This window comes from Antedon bifida, chromosome 3, assembly GCF_963402885.1.
Source record: "Antedon bifida chromosome 3, ecAntBifi1.1, whole genome shotgun sequence".
NCBI lineage: Eukaryota > Metazoa > Echinodermata > Crinoidea > Comatulida > Antedonidae > Antedon > Antedon bifida.
The window spans coordinates 6,877,745-6,894,018 of NC_136228.1; the positions used below are offsets into that span (position 1 = coordinate 6,877,745).

Consider the following 16,274-nt stretch of genomic DNA (forward strand, 5'->3'; position numbering starts at 1 on the left):
CTCAGTAGTTGAAGATTCAGTAGGAGTTGGCTCAGTAGTTAAAGGCTCTGTCGTTGATGGCTCAGTAGTTGAGGGCTCTGTAGTAGATGGTTCAGTAGTTGAGGGCTCAGTAGTTGAGGGCTCTGTCGTTGATGGTTCTGTCGTTGATGGCTCTGTAGTTGAAGGCTCTGTGGTCGAGGGCTCAGTGGTCGAGGGCTCAGTAGTAGACAGCTCAGTAGTAGAAGGTTTAGTAGTAGAAGGTTCAGTAGTTGAGGGCTCTGTTGTTGATGGTTCTGTTGTTGATGGCTCTGTAGTCGAGGGCTCTGTCGTTGAGGGCTCTGTTGTTGATGGTTCTGTTGTTGAGGGCTCAGTAGTCAAAGGCTCTGTCGTTGATGGTTCTGTTGTTGATGATTCTGTAGATGATGGCTCTGTAGTAGACGGTTCAGTAGTAGAGGGCACAGCAGTCGAGGGCTCTGTTGTTGATGTTTCAGTAGTTGACGGGTCTGTGGTTGATGGCTCAGTAGTTGATGGCTCTGTAGTAGATGATTCAGTAGTTGAGGGCTCAGTAGTTGAGGGCTCTGTCGTTGATGGTTCTGTCGTTGATGATTCAGTAGTTAATGATTCAGTAGTAGATGGCTCAGTAGTTGATGGCTCTGTAGTTGATGGCTCTGTAGTAGATGGTTCAGTAGTTGAGGGCTCAGTAGTTGAGGGCTCTGTCGTTGATGGTTCTGTCGTTGATGGCTCTGTAGTTGAAGGCTCTGTGGTCGAGGGCTCAGTGGTCGAGGGCTCAGTAGTCGAGGGCTCTGTCGTTGATGACTCAGTAGTAGATGGTTCAGTAGTTGAGGGCTCAGTAGTTGATGGTTCTGTTGTTGATGGCTCTGTTGTTGATTGCTCTGTTGTTGATTGCTCTGTAGTAGATGGCTCAGTAGTCGAGGGCTCAGTAGTCGAGGGCTCCGTCGTCAATGGTTCTGTAGTTGAGGGCTCAGTAGTTAACGGCTCAGTCGTTGATGGTTCAGTAGTTGAGGGCTCAGTAGTAGATAGTTCAGTAGTTGAGGGCTCTGTAGTCGATGGCTCTGTAGGCGATGGCTCTGTAGTAGATGGTTCAGTAGTTGAGGGCTCAGTAGTGGATGGCTCTGTCGTTGATGGTTCAGTAGTTGATGGCTCTGTAGTTAAGGGTTCAGTGGTCAAGGGCTCAGTAGTCGAGGGCTCTGTCGTTGATGGTTCAGTAGTTGATGACTCTGTAGTAGATGGCTCTGTAGTAGATGTCTCTGTAGTAGATGGCTCTGTAGTAGATGGTTCAGTAGTTAAGGGCTCAGTAGTTGAAGGCTCTGTAGTTAAGGGCTCTGTAGTTGAAGGTTCTGTTGTTGATGGTTCTGTAGTTGAAGGTTCTGTCGTTGATGGTTCTGTAGTCGATGGCTCTGTAGTCGATGGCTCTGTAGTCGAAGGTTCAGTAGTTGAGGGCTCAGTAGTTGATGGTTCTGTAGTTGAGGGCTCTGTTGTTGACAGTTCTGTTGTTGATGGTTCAGTAGTTGAAGGCTCAGTAGTTGAAGATGCAGTAGTAGATGGCTCAGTAGTTGAAGGCTCTGTCGTTGATGGCTCAGTAGTTGAGGGCTCAGTAGTTGATGGTTCAGTGGTCGATGGCTCAGTAGTCGATGGTACTGTAGTGGAAGGTTCAGTAGTAGATGGTTCAGTAGTCGATAGTACTGTAGTAGATGGTTCAGTAGTTGAGGGCTCAGTAGTTGAGGGTTCTGTTGTTGATTGTTCAGTAGTTGAAGGCTCTGTAGTCGATAGCTCTGTAGTAGATGGTTCAGTAGTAGATGGTTCAGTAGTTGAGGGCTCAGTAGTTGATGGTTCAGTAGTTGATGGTATTGTAGTCGATGGTTCAGTAGTAGATGGTTCAGTAGTAGATGGTTCAGTAGTTGACGGCTCTGTCGTTGAGGGCTCAGTAGTAGATGGCTCAGTAGTTGAAGGCTCAGTAGTTGAAGATTCAGTAGTAGATGGCTCAGTAGTAGATGGCTCAGTAGTTGAAGGCTCTGTCGTTGATGGCTCAGTAGTTGAGGGCTCAGTAGTCGATGGTACTGTAGTAGATGATACTGTAGTAGATGGTACTGTAGTAGATGGTTCGGTAGTAGATGGTTCGGTAGTTGAGGGCTCTGTCGTTGATGGTTCTGTCGTTGATGGCTCTGTAGTTGAAGGCTCTGTGGTCGAGGGCTCAGTGGTCGAGGGCTCAGTAGTAGACAGCTCAGTAGTAGAAGGTTTAGTAGTTGAGGGCTCTGTTGTTGATGGTTCTGTTGTTGATGGCTCTGTAGTCGATGGCTCTGTAGTCGATGGCTCAGTAGTTGAGGGCTCTGTCGTTGAGGGCTCTGTTGTTGATGGTTCTGTTGTTGATGGCTCTGTAGTTGAGGGCTCAGTAGTCAAAGGCTCTGTCGTTGATGGTTCTGTTGTTGATGATTCTGTAGATGATGGCTCTGTAGTAGACGGTTTAGTAGTAGAGGGCACAGTAGTCGAGGGCTCTGTTGTTGATGTTTCAGTAGTTGACGGGTCTGTGGTTGATGGCTCAGTAGTTGATGGCTCTGTAGTAGATGATTCAGTAGTTGAGGGCTCAGTAGTTGAGGGCTCTGTCGTTGATGGTTCTGTCGTTGATGATTCAGTAGTTAATGATTCAGTAGTAGATGGCTCAGTAGTTGATGGCTCTGTAGTTGATGGCTCTGTAGTAGATGGTTCAGTAGTTGAGGGCTCAGTAGTTGAGGGCTCTGTCGTTGATGGTTCTGTCGTTGATGGCTCTGTAGTTGAAGGCTCTGTGGTCGAGGGCTCAGTGGTCGAGGGCTCAGTAGTCGAGGGCTCTGTCGTTGATGACTCAGTAGTAGATGGTTCAGTAGTTGAGGGCTCAGTAGTTGATGGTTCTGTTGTTGATGGCTCTGTTGTTGATTGCTCTGTTGTTGATTGCTCTGTAGTAGATGGCTCAGTAGTCGAGGGCTCAGTAGTCGAGGGCTCCGTCGTCAATGGTTCTGTAGTTGAGGGCTCAGTAGTTAACGGCTCAGTCGTTGATGGTTCAGTAGTTGAGGGCTCAGTAGTAGATAGTTCAGTAGTTGAGGGCTCTGTAGTCGATGGCTCTGTAGTCGATGGCTCTGTAGTCGATGGCTCTGTAGTAGATGGTTCAGTAGTTGAGGGCTCAGTAGTGGATGGCTCTGTCGTTGATGGTTCAGTAGTTGATGGCTCTGTAGTTAAGGGTTCAGTGGTCGAGGGCTCAGTAGTCGAGGGCTCTGTCGTTGATGGTTCAGTAGTTGATGACTCTGTAGTAGATGGCTCTGTAGTAGATGTCTCTGTAGTAGATGGCTCTGTAGTAGATGGTTCAGTAGTTGAGGACTCAGTAGTCGAGGGCTCCGTCGTCGATGGTTCTGTAGTTGAGGGCTCAGTAGTTAACGGCTCAGTCGTTGATGGTTCAGTAGTTGAGGGCTCAGTAGTAGATAGTTCAGTAGTTGGGGGCTCTGTAGTCGATGGCTCTGTAGTCGATGGCTCTGTAGTAGATGGTTCAGTAGTTGAGGGCTCAGTAGTTAAGGGTTCAGTGGTCGAGGGCTCAGTAGTCGAGGGCTCTGTCGTTGATGGTTCAGTAGTTGATGGCTCAGTAGTAGATGGTTCAGTAGTAGATGGTTCAGTAGTTGAGGGCTCAGTAGTTGATGGTTCTGTTGTTGATTGCTCTGTTGTTGATTGCTCTGTTGTTGATGTTTCAGTAGTAGATGGTTCAGTAGTTGAGGGCTCTGTTGTTGATGGTTCTGTCGTTAATGGTTCTGTCGTTGATGGTTCTGTAGTCGATGACTCTGTAGTAGATGGCTCCGTCATTGATGGTTCAGTAGTTGAGGGGTCAGTAGTTGAGGGCTCAGTCGTTGATGGTTCAGTAGTTGATGGCTCAGTAGTCGAGGGCTCTGTCGTTAATGGTTCTGTGGTTGAGGACTCTGTGGTTGAGGACTCTGTGGTTGAGGGCTCTGTCGTTGATGGTTCTGTCGTTGATGGTTCTGTAGTCGATGGCTTTGTAGTAGATGGCTCTGTAGTAGATGGTTCAGTAGTTGAGGGCTCAGTAGTTGAGGGTTCTGTTGATGATGGTTCAGTAGTTGATGACTCTGTAGTTGAGGGCTCAGTAGTTGAGGGCTCTGTAGTTGAGGGCTCTGTCGTTGATGGTTCTGTCGTTGATGGTTCAGTAGTTGATGACTCTGTAGTAGATGGTTCAATAGTTGAGGGCTCTGTCGTTGATGGCTCAGAAGTTGATGGCTCAGTAGTCGAGGGCTCTGTCGTTGATGGTTCAGTAGTAGATGGATCAGTAGTTGAGGGCTCAGTAGTTAATGGCTCTGTTGTTGATGGTTCAGTAGTAGAAGGCTCTGTAGTTGATGGTTCTGTTGTTTCAACTAAAGATGTTTATATATAGATATATATATATTATATGAAACGATAAAGATGAGGAAATCTGTGAGAAGGAGAAAAAGTCTCTCCAACCAAGACCCTAACCCGGAACCTTCTGCTTGATATGCAGATGTCCTGACCATTAGACCACTGGGGCTTTCATGGCATTGTTCAAACTCGATTGGGTAGCATTCTCGGCGTGGTACGGAGGAAAAGCGCTAGTTTTAATTATATTATTTCTTTATAAATAAGTTTTAAAATATATGTTTTCTACAAAATGTATTTAAAAAAATAGAATCACAAACAAACAACCTAGCTTTCTCAGTTGCAGTAAAAACGTTATAATACACCTGATGTTACGTGCTAGCAATTCACTTACAAAGAAGACTTGATGAAAAATTACATTTTTTGACGATAATAATGTACATCAGAAAATGAACGTAAAGAAATGGTAAAAAGTGTAGAAAAACTTATTTAATGAAAATTAAAAATATAAATAAATAAATTATAAATATCAAAGAACTTATAACAACAACAAGAATCTCGATAAATGTAATTATTAGAAAAAGAAATTATATTTAGAAATAGTAAAAGGAATGTATTGCACATTGATTATAGATACTACATGATACAGTATATATATTTTTCTTATTCATTATTTAATAGACATTTATAGCACTTATGCTAATTATTTAATAATACTGTGAGCAAATGATACATTCACAGAATGTCAATACTGTATGTTTTGTTTAAAGGTGGTGTATAAGTATAAAGGTAAAGGTGAGTCCCGTGCTCATTCTGAACGTAGGGGAATGAACTGTTAGGAGCTCATTGTATTAAGCCTCGGTATTATGTGGTAGGATGGCAAGTTCCTTTCCACGCCACCTTTTTTCTTCCTAGTATTTTGAACTAGGTACTCATTTACAGATGAGTGGACTGGGAGTTGTCAGGAATTGAACCCGGGTCTGTCTGTATGACTGCAGTCAAGCGTCCTAACCACTCGGCTTTCCAAATCCATAAGTATAAGTGAAGAATTTAAAAAAATGTCTTTTTTTCCTGTCAGTTGCAAGTACGAGAAAGGCAGATTATTGAGTGGACATGATTTCATTTCTCGGAGGAGAAAAAAAGCAAAAATGGATTGAAAGTGAAATAAACATTTATTGTATTTCTTCATTATAAAGTTTTAACAATGTATGTTTTTACAGAGATTTCTAAACTTTCAAGACATGACATGATTAGACATGATGATTATCAGAGTTTTTTTAATGCAAGGTATTGGAATGTTGATCATTGTGTCTTAACATCTTGACTTCCATAAAACTACACTATCAAAATAATGTGACAAAAAAAGTGCCCATACGTGGACATGATGATGTTATATCGCTACCATGTTTGGGGATACAGTATCTCTACCATGGGCACATCACACATTTTTGTCACATTTTGATAACATAGACAAAGCTGAAGAGTCTGAAATTAGAATCTACAACCATTCACCAATCACACTTAAGTATTTCACTTCAATTCAACCAATATTTAAGTGTTTCCTTTAGCCTAAGTGTGAATGGTACTGGCACATAGGTCAAGAATGAACCCTGGACCTTGGAATAGGTTCAAGATAGAAGAATAAAAGTTTACTTTAGAAAGGTAAGTGTAATGTATGAAAAAACAAAGGATGAATGTTTTCTTATAATGAAAAAATATTTTATTATAAATTGACTTTCATATATAACCCGATTACATCTCTTTAAATAACAGTGAATATTTTAAGTATGAGTATATGTTCCCCATTCAACTCATCAACATTCATTATACATTAAACTTATTTACAAATCCAAGAAAATTTATTTTATGTAAATGTAAATATTGAAAAAAAAAGTTTCTTACCCATTGTTGTTGACGGTTGAGTAGTGGATGGCTGAGTAGTGGATGGCTGAGTAGTAGATGGCTCTGTAGTAGATGGTTCAGTAGTTGAGGGCTCTGTGGTTGATGGTTCTGTAGTAGATGGTTCAGTAGTTGAGGGTTCAGTAGTTGATGGCTCTGTAGTCAATGACTCTGTGGTTGATGGCTCAGTAGTTGAGGGCTCTGTAGTTGATGGCTCAGTCGTTGAGGGCTCAGTAGTTGAGGGCTCTGTTGTTGATGGTTCAGTAGTAGATGGCTCAGTAGTTGAGGGCTCAGTAGTTGAGGGCTCTGTTGTTGATGGTTTAGTAGTAGATGGCTCTGTCGTTGATGGTTCAGTAGTTGAGGGCTCTGTTGTGGATGGTTCAGTAGTTGAAGGCTCTGTTGTTGATGGCTCAGTAGTTGAGGGCTCTGTTGTTAATGGCTCAGTAGTTGAGGGCTCAGTGGTTGAGGGCTCTGTTGTTGATGGTTCAGTAGTTGATGACTCTGTAGTTGAGAGCTCTGTAATTGAGGGCTCTGTCGTTGATGGTTTAGTAGTAGATGGTTCAGTAGTAGATGGTTCAGTAGTTGATGGCTCAGTTGTCGACGGTTCTGTGGTTAAAGGCTCAGTAGTCGAGAGCTCTGTCGTCGATGGCTCTGTCGTTGATGGTTCTGTAGTAGATGGTTCAGTAGTTGAGGGTTCAGTAGTTGATGGCTCTGTAGTCAATGACTCTGTGGTTGATGGCTCAGTAGTTGAGGGCTCTGTAGTTGATGGCTCAGTCGTTGAGGGCTCTGTTGTTGATGGTTCAGTAGTAGATGGCTCAGTAGTTGAGGGCTCAGTAGTTGAGGGCTCTGTTGTTGATGGTTCAGTAGTTGAGGGCTCTGTTGTGGATGGTTCAGTAGTTGAAGGCTCTGTTGTTGATGGCTCAGTAGTTGAGGGCTCTGTTGTTAATGGCTCAGTAGTTGAGGGCTCAGTGGTTGAGGGCTCTGTTGTTGATGGTTCAGTAGTTGATGACTCTGTAGTTGAGGGCTCTGTCGTTGATGGTTTAGTAGTAGATGGTTCAGTAGTAGATGGTTCAGTAGTTGATGGCTCAGTTGTCGACGGTTCTGTGGTTAAAGGCTCAGTAGTCAAGAGCTCTGTCGTCGATGGCTCTGTGGTTGATGGTTCAGTAGTAGATGGCTCAGTAGTTGAGGGCTCTGTTGTTGAGGGCTCTGTTGTTGAGGGCTCTGTCGTTGATGGTTCTGTAGTAGATGGTTCAGTAGTAGATGGCTCAGTAGTTGAGGGCTCAGTAGTAGATGGTTCAGTAGTAGATTTTTCAGTAGTTGAGGGTTCAGTAGTTGAGGGGTCTGTAGTTGATGGCTCTGTAGTTGATGGTTCAGTAGTAGATGGTTCAGTAGTTGATGGCTCAGTTGTTGAGGGCTCAGTAGTAGATGGCTCTGTTGTCGACGGTTCTGTGGTTAAAGGCTTAGTAGTCGAGCGCTCTGTCGTCGATGGCTCTGTGGTTGATGGTTCAGTAGTAGATGGTTCAGTAGTAGATGGTTCAGTAGTAGATGGCTCTGTTGTTGAGGGCTCTGTTGTTGAGGGGTCTGTCGTTGATGGTTCTGTAGTAGATGGTTCAGTAGTAGATGGCTCTGTTGTTGAGGGCTCTGTTGTTGAGGGGTCTGTCGTTGATGGTTCTGTAGTAGATGGTTCAGTAGTAGATGGCTCTGTTGTTGAGGGCTCTGTCGTTGATGGTTCAGTAGTTGATGGGTCAGTAGTAGATGGTTCTGTAGTTGATGACTCAGTTGTTGAGGGCTCAGTAGTAGATGGCTCTGTTGTCGACGGTTCTGTGGTTGAAGGCTCAGTAGTCGAGGGCTCTGTCGTCGATGGCTCTGTGGTTGATGGTTCAGTAGTCGATGGTTCAGTAGTAGATGGCTCAGTAGTTGAGGGCTCTGTTGTTGAGGGCTCTGTCGTTGAGGGCTCTGTCGTTGATGGTTCTGTAGTAGATGGTTCAGTAGTTGAGGGTTCAGTAGTCGATGGCTCTGTAGTCAATGACTCAGTGGTTGATGGCTCAGTAGTTGATGGCTCAGTAGTTGATGGCTCAGTAGTTGAGGGCTCAGTAGTTGAGGGCTCTGTAGTTGATGGCTCTGTAGTTGAGGGCTCTGTTGTTGATGGTTCAGTAGTTGATGGCTCAGTAGTTGATGGCTCAGTAGTAGATGGTTCAGTAGTTGAGGGCTCAGTAGTTGAGGGCTCTGTTGTTGATGGTTCAGTAGTAGATGGCTCTGTCGTTGATGGTTCAGTAGTTGAGGGCTCTGTTGTGGAAGGTTCAGTAGTTGAGGGCTCTGTTGTTGATGGCTCTGTTGTTGAGGGCTCTGTTGTTGAGAGCTCAGTAGTTGAGAGCTCAGTAGTTGAGGGCTCTGTTGTTGATGGTTCAGTAGTTGATGACTCTGTAGTTGAGGACTCAGTAGTTGAGGGCTCTGTCGTTGATGGTTCTGTCGTTGATGGTTCAGTAGTAGATGGTTCAGTAGTAGATGGTTCAGTAGTAGATGGTTCAGTAGTTGATGGCTCAGTTGTTGAGGGCTCAGTAGTAGATGGCTCTGTTGTCGACGGTTCTGTGGTTGAAGGCTCAGTAGTCGAGGGCACTGTCGTCGATGGTTCAGTAGTCGATGGCTCAGTAGTAGATGGCTCTGTTGTTGAGGGTTCTGTTGTTGAGGGCTCTGTTGTTGAGGACTCTGTCGTTGATGGCTCAGTAGTTGAGGGCTCAGTAGTTGATGGCTCAGTAGTAGAAGGTTCAGTAGTTGAGGGCTCTGTAGTAGATGGTTCAGTAGTTGAGGGTTCAGTAGTCGATGGCTCTGTAGTCAATGACTCTGTGGTTGATGGCTCAGTAGTTGAGGGCTCTGTAGTTGATGGCTCAGTAGTTGAGGGCTCAGTAGTTGATGGCTCAGTAGTAGAAGGTTCAGTAGTTGAGGGCTCAGTAGTTGAGGGCTCTGTTGTTGATGGTTCAGTAGTAGATGGCTCTGTCGTTGATGGCTCTGTAGTAGATGGCTCTGTAGTAGATGGCTCTGTGGTCGATGACTCTGTGGTTAATGGCTCAGTAGTTGAGGGCTCTGTAGTTGATGGCTCAGTAGTTGAGGGCTCTGTAGTTGATGGCTCAGTAGTTGAGGGCTCAGTAGTAGATGGTTCAGTAGTAGATTTTTCAGTAGTTGAGGGTTCAGTAGTTGAGGGCTCTGTAGTTGATGGCTCTGTAGTTGAGGGCTCTGTTGTTGATGGTTCAGTCGTAGATGGTTCAGTAGTTGATGGTTCAGTTGTTGAGGGCTCAGTAGTAGATGGCTCTGTTGTCGAAAGTTCTGTGGTTAAAAGCTCAGTAGTCGAGCGCTCTGTCGTCGATGGCTCTGTGGTTGATGGTTCAGTAGTCGATGGTTCAGTAGTAGATGGTTCAGTAGTAGATGGCTCTGTTGTTGAGGGCTCTGTCGTTGATGGCTCTGTAGTAGATGGCTCTGTTGTCGATGACTCTGTGGTTGATGGCTCAGTAGTTGATGGCTCAGTAGTTGAGGGCTCAGTAGTAGATGGTTCAGTAGTAGATGGTTCAGTAGTTGAGGGCTCTGTATTTGATGGCTCTGTAGTTGAGGGCTCTGTTGTTGATGGTTCAGTAGTAGATGGTTCAGTTGTTGAGGGCTCAGTTGTTGAGGGCTCAGTTGTTGAGGGCTCAGTTGTTGAGGGCTCAGTAGTAGATGGCTCTGTTGTCGATGGTTCTGTGGTTGAAGGCTCAGTAGTCGAAGGCTCAGTAGTCAAAGGCTCAGTAGTCGAGGGCTCTGTCGTTTGTGGTTCAGTAGTCGATTGATCTGTAGTAGACAGTTCAGTAGTTGAAGGCTCTGTTGTTGATGGTTCAGTAGTTGAGGGCTCTGTTGTTGATTGTTCAGTAGTCGATTCCTCTGTAGTAGATGGTTCAGTAGTAGATGGCTCTGTCGTTGAGGGCTCTGTCGTTGATGGTTCAGTAGTTGATGGGTCAGTAGTAGATGGTTCTGTAGTTGATGGCTCAGTTGTTGATGGCTCAGTAGTAGATGGCTCTGTTGTCGACGGTTCTGTGGTTGAAGGCTCAGTAGTCGAGGGCTCTGTCGTCGATGGCTCTGTGGTTGATGGTTCAGTAGTTGATGGTTCTGTAGTAGATGGTTCAGTAGTTGAGGGTTCAGTAGTCGATGGCTCTGTAGTCAATGACTCTGTGGTTGATGGCTCAGTAGTTGAGGGTTCTGTAGTTGATGGCTCAGTAGTTGAGGGCTCAGTAGTTGAGGGCTCTGTAGTTGAGGGCTCTGTTGTTGATGGTTCAGTAGTTGATGGCTCAGTAGTTGATGGCTCAGTAGTAGATGGTTCAGTAGTTGAGGGCTCAGTAGTTGAGAGCTCTGTTGTTGATGGTTCAGTAGTAGATGGCTCTGTCGTTGATGGTTCAGTAGTTGAGGGCTCTGTTGTGGAAGGTTCAGTAGTTGAGGGCTCTGTTGTGGAAGGTTCAGTAGTTGAGGGCTCTGTTGTTGATGGCTCAGTAGTTGAGGGCTCTGTTGTTGATGGCTCAGTAGTTGAGAGCTCAGTAGTTGAGGGCTCTGTTGTTGATGGTTCAGTAGTTGATGACTCTGTAGTTGAGGGCTCAGTAGTTGAGGGCTCTGTAGTTGAGGGCTCTGTCGTTGATGGTTCTGTCGTTGATGGTTCAGTAGTAGATGGTTCAGTAGTAGATGGTTCAGTAGTTGATGGTTCAGTAGTAGATGGCTCTGTTGTTGAGGGCTCTGTTGTTGAGGGCTCTATTGTTGAGGACTCTGTCGTTGATGGTTCTGTAGTAGATGGATCAGTAGTTGAGGGTTCAGTAGTCGATGGCTCTGTAGTCAATGACTCTGTGGTTGATGGCTCAGTAGTTGAGGGCTCTGTAGTTGATGGCTCAGTAGTTGAGGGCTCAGTAGTTGATGGCTCAGTAGTAGAAAATTCAGTAGTTGAGGGCTCAGTAGTTGAGGGCTCTGTTGTTGATGGTTCAGTAGTAGATGGCTCTGTCGTTGATGGCTCTGTAGTAGATGGCTCTGTTGTCGATGACTCTGTGGTTGATGGCTCAGTAGTTGAGGGCTCTGTAGTTGATGGCTCAGTAGTTGAGGGCTCAGTAGTTGAGGGCTCAGTAGTAGATTTTTCAGTAGTAGATTTTTCAGTAGTTGAGGGCTCTGTAGTTGATGGCTCTGTAGTTGAGGGCTCTGTTGTTGATGGTTCAGTAGTAGATGGTTCAGTAGTTGATGGTTCAGTTGTTGAGGGCTCAGTAGTAGATGACTCTGTTGTCGACGGTTCTGTGGTTAAAAGCTCAGTAGTCGAGCGCTCTGTCGTCGATGGCTCTGTGGTTGATGGTTCAGTAGTCGATGGTTCAGTAGTAGATGGTTCAGTAGTAGATGGCTCTGTTGTTGAGGGCTCTGTCGTTGATGGCTCTGTAGTAGATGGCTCTGTTGTCGATGACTCTGTGGTTGATGGCTCAGTAGTTGATGGCTCAGTAGTTGAGGGCTCAGTAGTAGATGGTTCAGTAGTAGATAGTTCAGTAGTTGAGGGTTCAGTAGTTGAGGGCTCTGTAGTAGATGGTTCTGTAGTAGATGGCTCTGTCGTTGATGGCTCTGTAGTAGATGGCTCTATTGTCGATGACTCTGTGGTTGATGGCTCAGTAGTTGAGGGCTCTGTAGTTGATGGCTCTGTAGTTGATGGCTCTGTAGTTGATGGCTCTGTAGTTGAGGGCTCTGTTGTTGATGGTTCAGTAGTTGAGGGCTCTGTTGTTGATGGTTCAGTAGTAGATGGTTCAGTAGTTGATGGTTCAGTTGTTGAGGGCTCAGTAGTAGATGGCTCTGTTGTCGACGGTTCTGTGGTTAAAAGCTCAGTAGTCGAGCGCTCTGTCGTCGATGGCTCTGTGGTTGATGGTTCAGTAGTCGATGGTTCAGTAGTCGATGGTTCAGTAGTAGATGGTTCAGTAGTAGATGGCTCTGTTGTTGAGGGCTCTGTTGTTGAGGGCTCTGTCGTTGATGGCTCTGTAGTAGATGGCTCTGTTGTCGATGGCTCAGTAGTTGATGGCTCAGTAGTTGAGGGCTCAGTAGTAGATGGTTCAGTAGTAGATAGTTCAGTAGTTGAGGGTTTAGTAGTTGAGGGCTCTGTAGTTGATGGCTCTGTTGTTGATGGTTCAGTAGTAGATGGTTCAGTAGTTGATGGCTCAGTTGTTGAGGGCTCAGTTGTTGAGGGCTCAGTTGTTGAGGGCTCAGTAGTAGATGGCTCTGTTGTCGATGGTTCTGTGGTTGAAGGCTGAGTAGTCGAGGGCTCAGTTGTAGATGGCTCAGTAGTCGAAGGCTCAGTAGTCGAAGGCTCAGTAGTCGAAGGCTCAGTAGTCGAAGGCTCAGTAGTCGAGGGCTCTGTCGTTGGTGGTTCAGTAGTCGATTGATCTGTAGTAGACAGTTCAGTAGTTGAGGGCTCTGTTGTTGATAGTTCAGTACTTGATGGCTCAGTAGTTGAGGGCTCTGTTGTTGATGGTTCAGTAGTAGATGGCTCTGTCGTTGATGGTTCAGTAGTTGAGGGCTCTGTTGTGGATGGTTCAGTAGTTGAGGGCTCTGTTGTTGATGCCTCAGTAGTTGAGGGCTCTGTTGTTGATGGCTCAGTAGTTGAGAGCTCAGTAGTTGAGGGCTCTGTTGTTGATGGTTCAGTAGTTGAGGGCTCAGTAGTTGAGGGCTCTGTCGTTGATGGTTCTGTCGTTAATGGTTCAGTAGTTGATGGTTCAGTAGTAGACGGCTCAGTAGTTGAGGGCTCTGTTGTTGAGGGCTCTGTCGTTGATGGCTCTGTAGTAGATGGCTCTGTTGTCGATGACTCTGTTGTTGATGGCTCAGTAGTTGAGGGCTCTGTAGTTGATGGCTCAGTAGTAGATGGCTCTGTTGTTGAGGGCTCTGTAGTAGATGGTTCAGTAGTTGAGGGCTCTGTCGTTGATGGCTCTGTAGTAGATGGTTCAGTAGTTGATGGTTCAGTAGTAGATTGCTCTGTCATTGATGGTTCAGTAGTTGAGGGCTCTGTTGTGGATGGTTGTGTAGTAGATGGCTCAGTAGATGAAGGTTCAGTAGTTGAAAACTCTGTAGTTGATGGTTCTGTTGTTTCAACTAAAGATGTTTATATGTATATATATATATATTTATTAATTTAATTATGTTTTCTCTTTATAAACAAGTTAAAATATATGTTTTCTAAAAAATGTAGTAGAAAAACTAAGCATAAAAAACTATAGATAGAATCACAAAGAAACAACTTTTTGATGGCTTTGTAGTCATTTTTTTCTAATTCAATAAGCTCTGTAGTTGATGTCTGAAATGAATCAGTTGATAATGCCTTTTTTGTTGATTGCCTGGATTTATATTCAATGAATGTTGTAGACAACTTGTTGTAATTTTCTGATGAATTTCAAGTAGAGTTTCTGGACTTAAAATAGGTTTATAGTTGAAGGTTTAGCAGCAGAAGATTCGGTAGATGATGATCGTATTTGATGGTTCTCTAGTTGTTGCAGTAAAAATGTTACAATACTTGATGGTACGTGCTAGCAATTCACTTACAAAGAAGGCTTGATGAAAATTATATTACATTTTTTGGAGACATTAATGAACATCAGAAAATGTAGTCATGTATGTAAAGAAATGGTAAAAAGTGTAGCAAAACTTATTTACTGAAGAAAAACCATTTCAGTGCAGCGCGAAGTGTTGTTATTTCTTTGTAAAATACTTATTTACTATAAATACCAAACAGAATACTAAGTACTATCAAAGAACCAATCCTAATTTAGAATTTTAAGAAAGAAAATGTGTACTGAGAAATGGTGGTACGAAATTAAAAAATACAGTTCTATTGTTTATAATATTGGTTATAATAAGACATGATCTACATGGGCAGTGTACAACACAATGTTCTCAGAGGAATGAACCACTAGACACATAAGTTTTTGGAATAATAATAAAAATAATAAGCCCATTAAGTACTGGCTCAAACAAGCAGTGAGTTCATATAAGAATAAACATAACAGTTAAAGGTTTACGAAGGTACAACATTACCTAATGTACACTTTCAATATTCGTAAATTAGAAATTGGCAAAAAAGGTGGAACTTTTTCTACCGAGATTTGAATAACTCGGTAATTTACAAATTACATTGTTTTCATGAATTTGCAACTGTAGGCTTATTAATTATTGAGTTTACTGAAATGCATAGGAAGGATAAGGATAATACTAAATAGGAAGGAGACTCCCGGATAATACTAGATAAATCTACATAATAGCACAGACCGTGGCACAATAGAATTATACATAATATATATATTACCAACTTTAAAAATTAAGATATGTAGATTTTCTTTTATGTAGTTTTTTTTTAAATCTAACAAATTTATCATTTCTTTTGTGATTATAAAAATGTGTAAATAAGGTAAGGGTTAGAGGAACTCGATAAATGTCATTATTAGAAAAAGAAATTATATTTAGAAATAGAAAAAGAAATGTATTACACATTGATTATAGATACTACATGATATTTCTTAATCTTTATTTAATTTACAGCACTATAATAATACAAGTGAGCACACGTTTACCATTGTTTACACTAGACACTGAAATGACCACATGTTCACAGTTTTATTCACAACATGTGAGTTCACATGATTTATTCACAACATGTGAGTTCACATGATTTCTTCACAACATGTGATTTCACATGATTTCTTCACAACATGTGAGTTCACGTGATTTCTTCACAACATGTGAGTTCACATGATACATTCACAACATGTGAGATCACATGATACATTCACAACATGTGAGTTCACATGATACATTCACAACATGTCACTACTGTATGTTTAAAGGTCGTGTGTATAAAGTGAAGACAATTTTAAAATAAGTTTTTTTTGTTCGTGTCAGTTGCAGGTTCGTGAAAGGCAGGATATTGAGTGAACATGATTAAACCCTGGACCTTGGAATACGTTCAAGATAGGAGAATAAAAGTTTACTTTAGAAAGGTAAGATGTATGAAAAAACAAAGGATGAATGTTTTGTATTCTTTTAATGAAAAAAATATTGTATTATAAATTGACTTTCATATATAACCCGATTACGTCTCTTTAAATAATAGTGAATATTTTAATTCATGAGTATATGTTCTCTATTCAACTCATCAACATTCATTACATATATACATTAAACATATTTAGAAATTCAAGAAAATTTCTTTTATGTAAATGTAAATATCGATAAAAAAAATTTCTTACCCATTGTTGTTGATGGTTGAGTAGTGGATGGCTGAGTAGTAGATGGCTCTGTAGTAGATGGTTCAGTAGTTGAGGGTTCTGTCGTTGATGGTTCAGTAGTAGATGGTTCAGTAGTTGAGGGTTCTGTCGTTGATGGTTCAGTAGTTGATGGTTCAGTAGTTGAGGGCTCTGTTGTTGATGGCTCTGTTGTTGATGGCTCAGTAGTAGATGGCTCAGTAGTAGATGGCTCAGTAGTAGATGGTTCAGTAGTAGATGGTACAGTAGTAGATTTTTCAGTAGTTGAGGGTTCAGTAGTTGCGGGCTCTGTCGTTGATGGCTCAGTAGTAGATGGCTCAGTAGTTGAGGGCTCTGTAGTAGAAGGCTCAGTAGTAGATGGCTCTGTAGTAGATGCCTCAGTAGTTGAGGGCTCTGTCGTTGATGGTTCAGTAGTAGAAGGCTCTGTAGTTGGTTCAGTTGTTTCAACTAAAAATGTTTTTATATATATTATTTAACCCAAATAACAGTGACAATTTCAATTCATGAAATATTTTACTCATTCAACTCATGAACATTCATTATATAATTCACTATATAATGAATGAATTTAAATTAATTTTCTTGAATTTTGTAAATAAGTTGTGGTTTAATACATACAATAAATTAATACATACATATATACCACGACTTATTTTACAAATTCAAGAAAATTGATTTTATGCATATATTGAGAAAAAGTGTCTTACCCGACTCTGTAGTTGAGGGCTCAGTAGTGGATGG

The 16,274-nt window shown here is 42.7% G+C and overlaps 2 protein-coding genes across 2 annotated transcripts in view; both read right to left on the minus strand.

The window, feature by feature from the left end:
* The window catches only part of LOC144838795 (uncharacterized), a 58,763-nt gene extending 43,134 nt beyond the window's left edge, over positions 1–15,629 (minus strand). The window contains exon 1 of the mRNA XM_078694284.1: positions 15,519–15,629. Coding sequence (XP_078550410.1) covers positions 15,519–15,522 — 4 coding nt within the window. The 5' untranslated portion in view covers positions 15,523–15,629. The remainder of the gene's footprint in view (positions 1–15,518) is intronic.
* Positions 1,742–13,539, minus strand: LOC144836999 (uncharacterized). Its single transcript, XM_078691966.1, has 6 exons — positions 13,518–13,539; positions 10,342–11,094; positions 6,759–6,924; positions 6,116–6,119; positions 1,904–1,962; positions 1,742–1,772 (listed from the first exon to the last, which is right to left on the minus strand). The coding sequence occupies exons 1-6, from the start codon at positions 13,537–13,539 to the stop codon at positions 1,742–1,744; spliced, it is 1,035 nt and encodes a 344-aa protein (XP_078548092.1).
* Positions 15,630–16,274: the final 645 nt, after the last annotated feature.

Excerpts from the sequence above, each read along its gene's own strand:
- LOC144836999 (XM_078691966.1), bottom strand. The coding sequence starts at position 13,539 with ATGACTACAAAGCCATCAAAAA. Across the intron at positions 6,925-10,341 it reads AGAGCCATCGACGACAGAGC|AACCATCAACGACAGAGCCA; the intron begins CCTCGACTACTG and ends CATCTACTACAG. Across the intron at positions 1,773-1,903 it reads GAGCCCTCAACGACAGAGCC|AGCTATCGACTACAGAGCCT; the intron begins GTCAACTACTGA and ends CATCTACTACAG.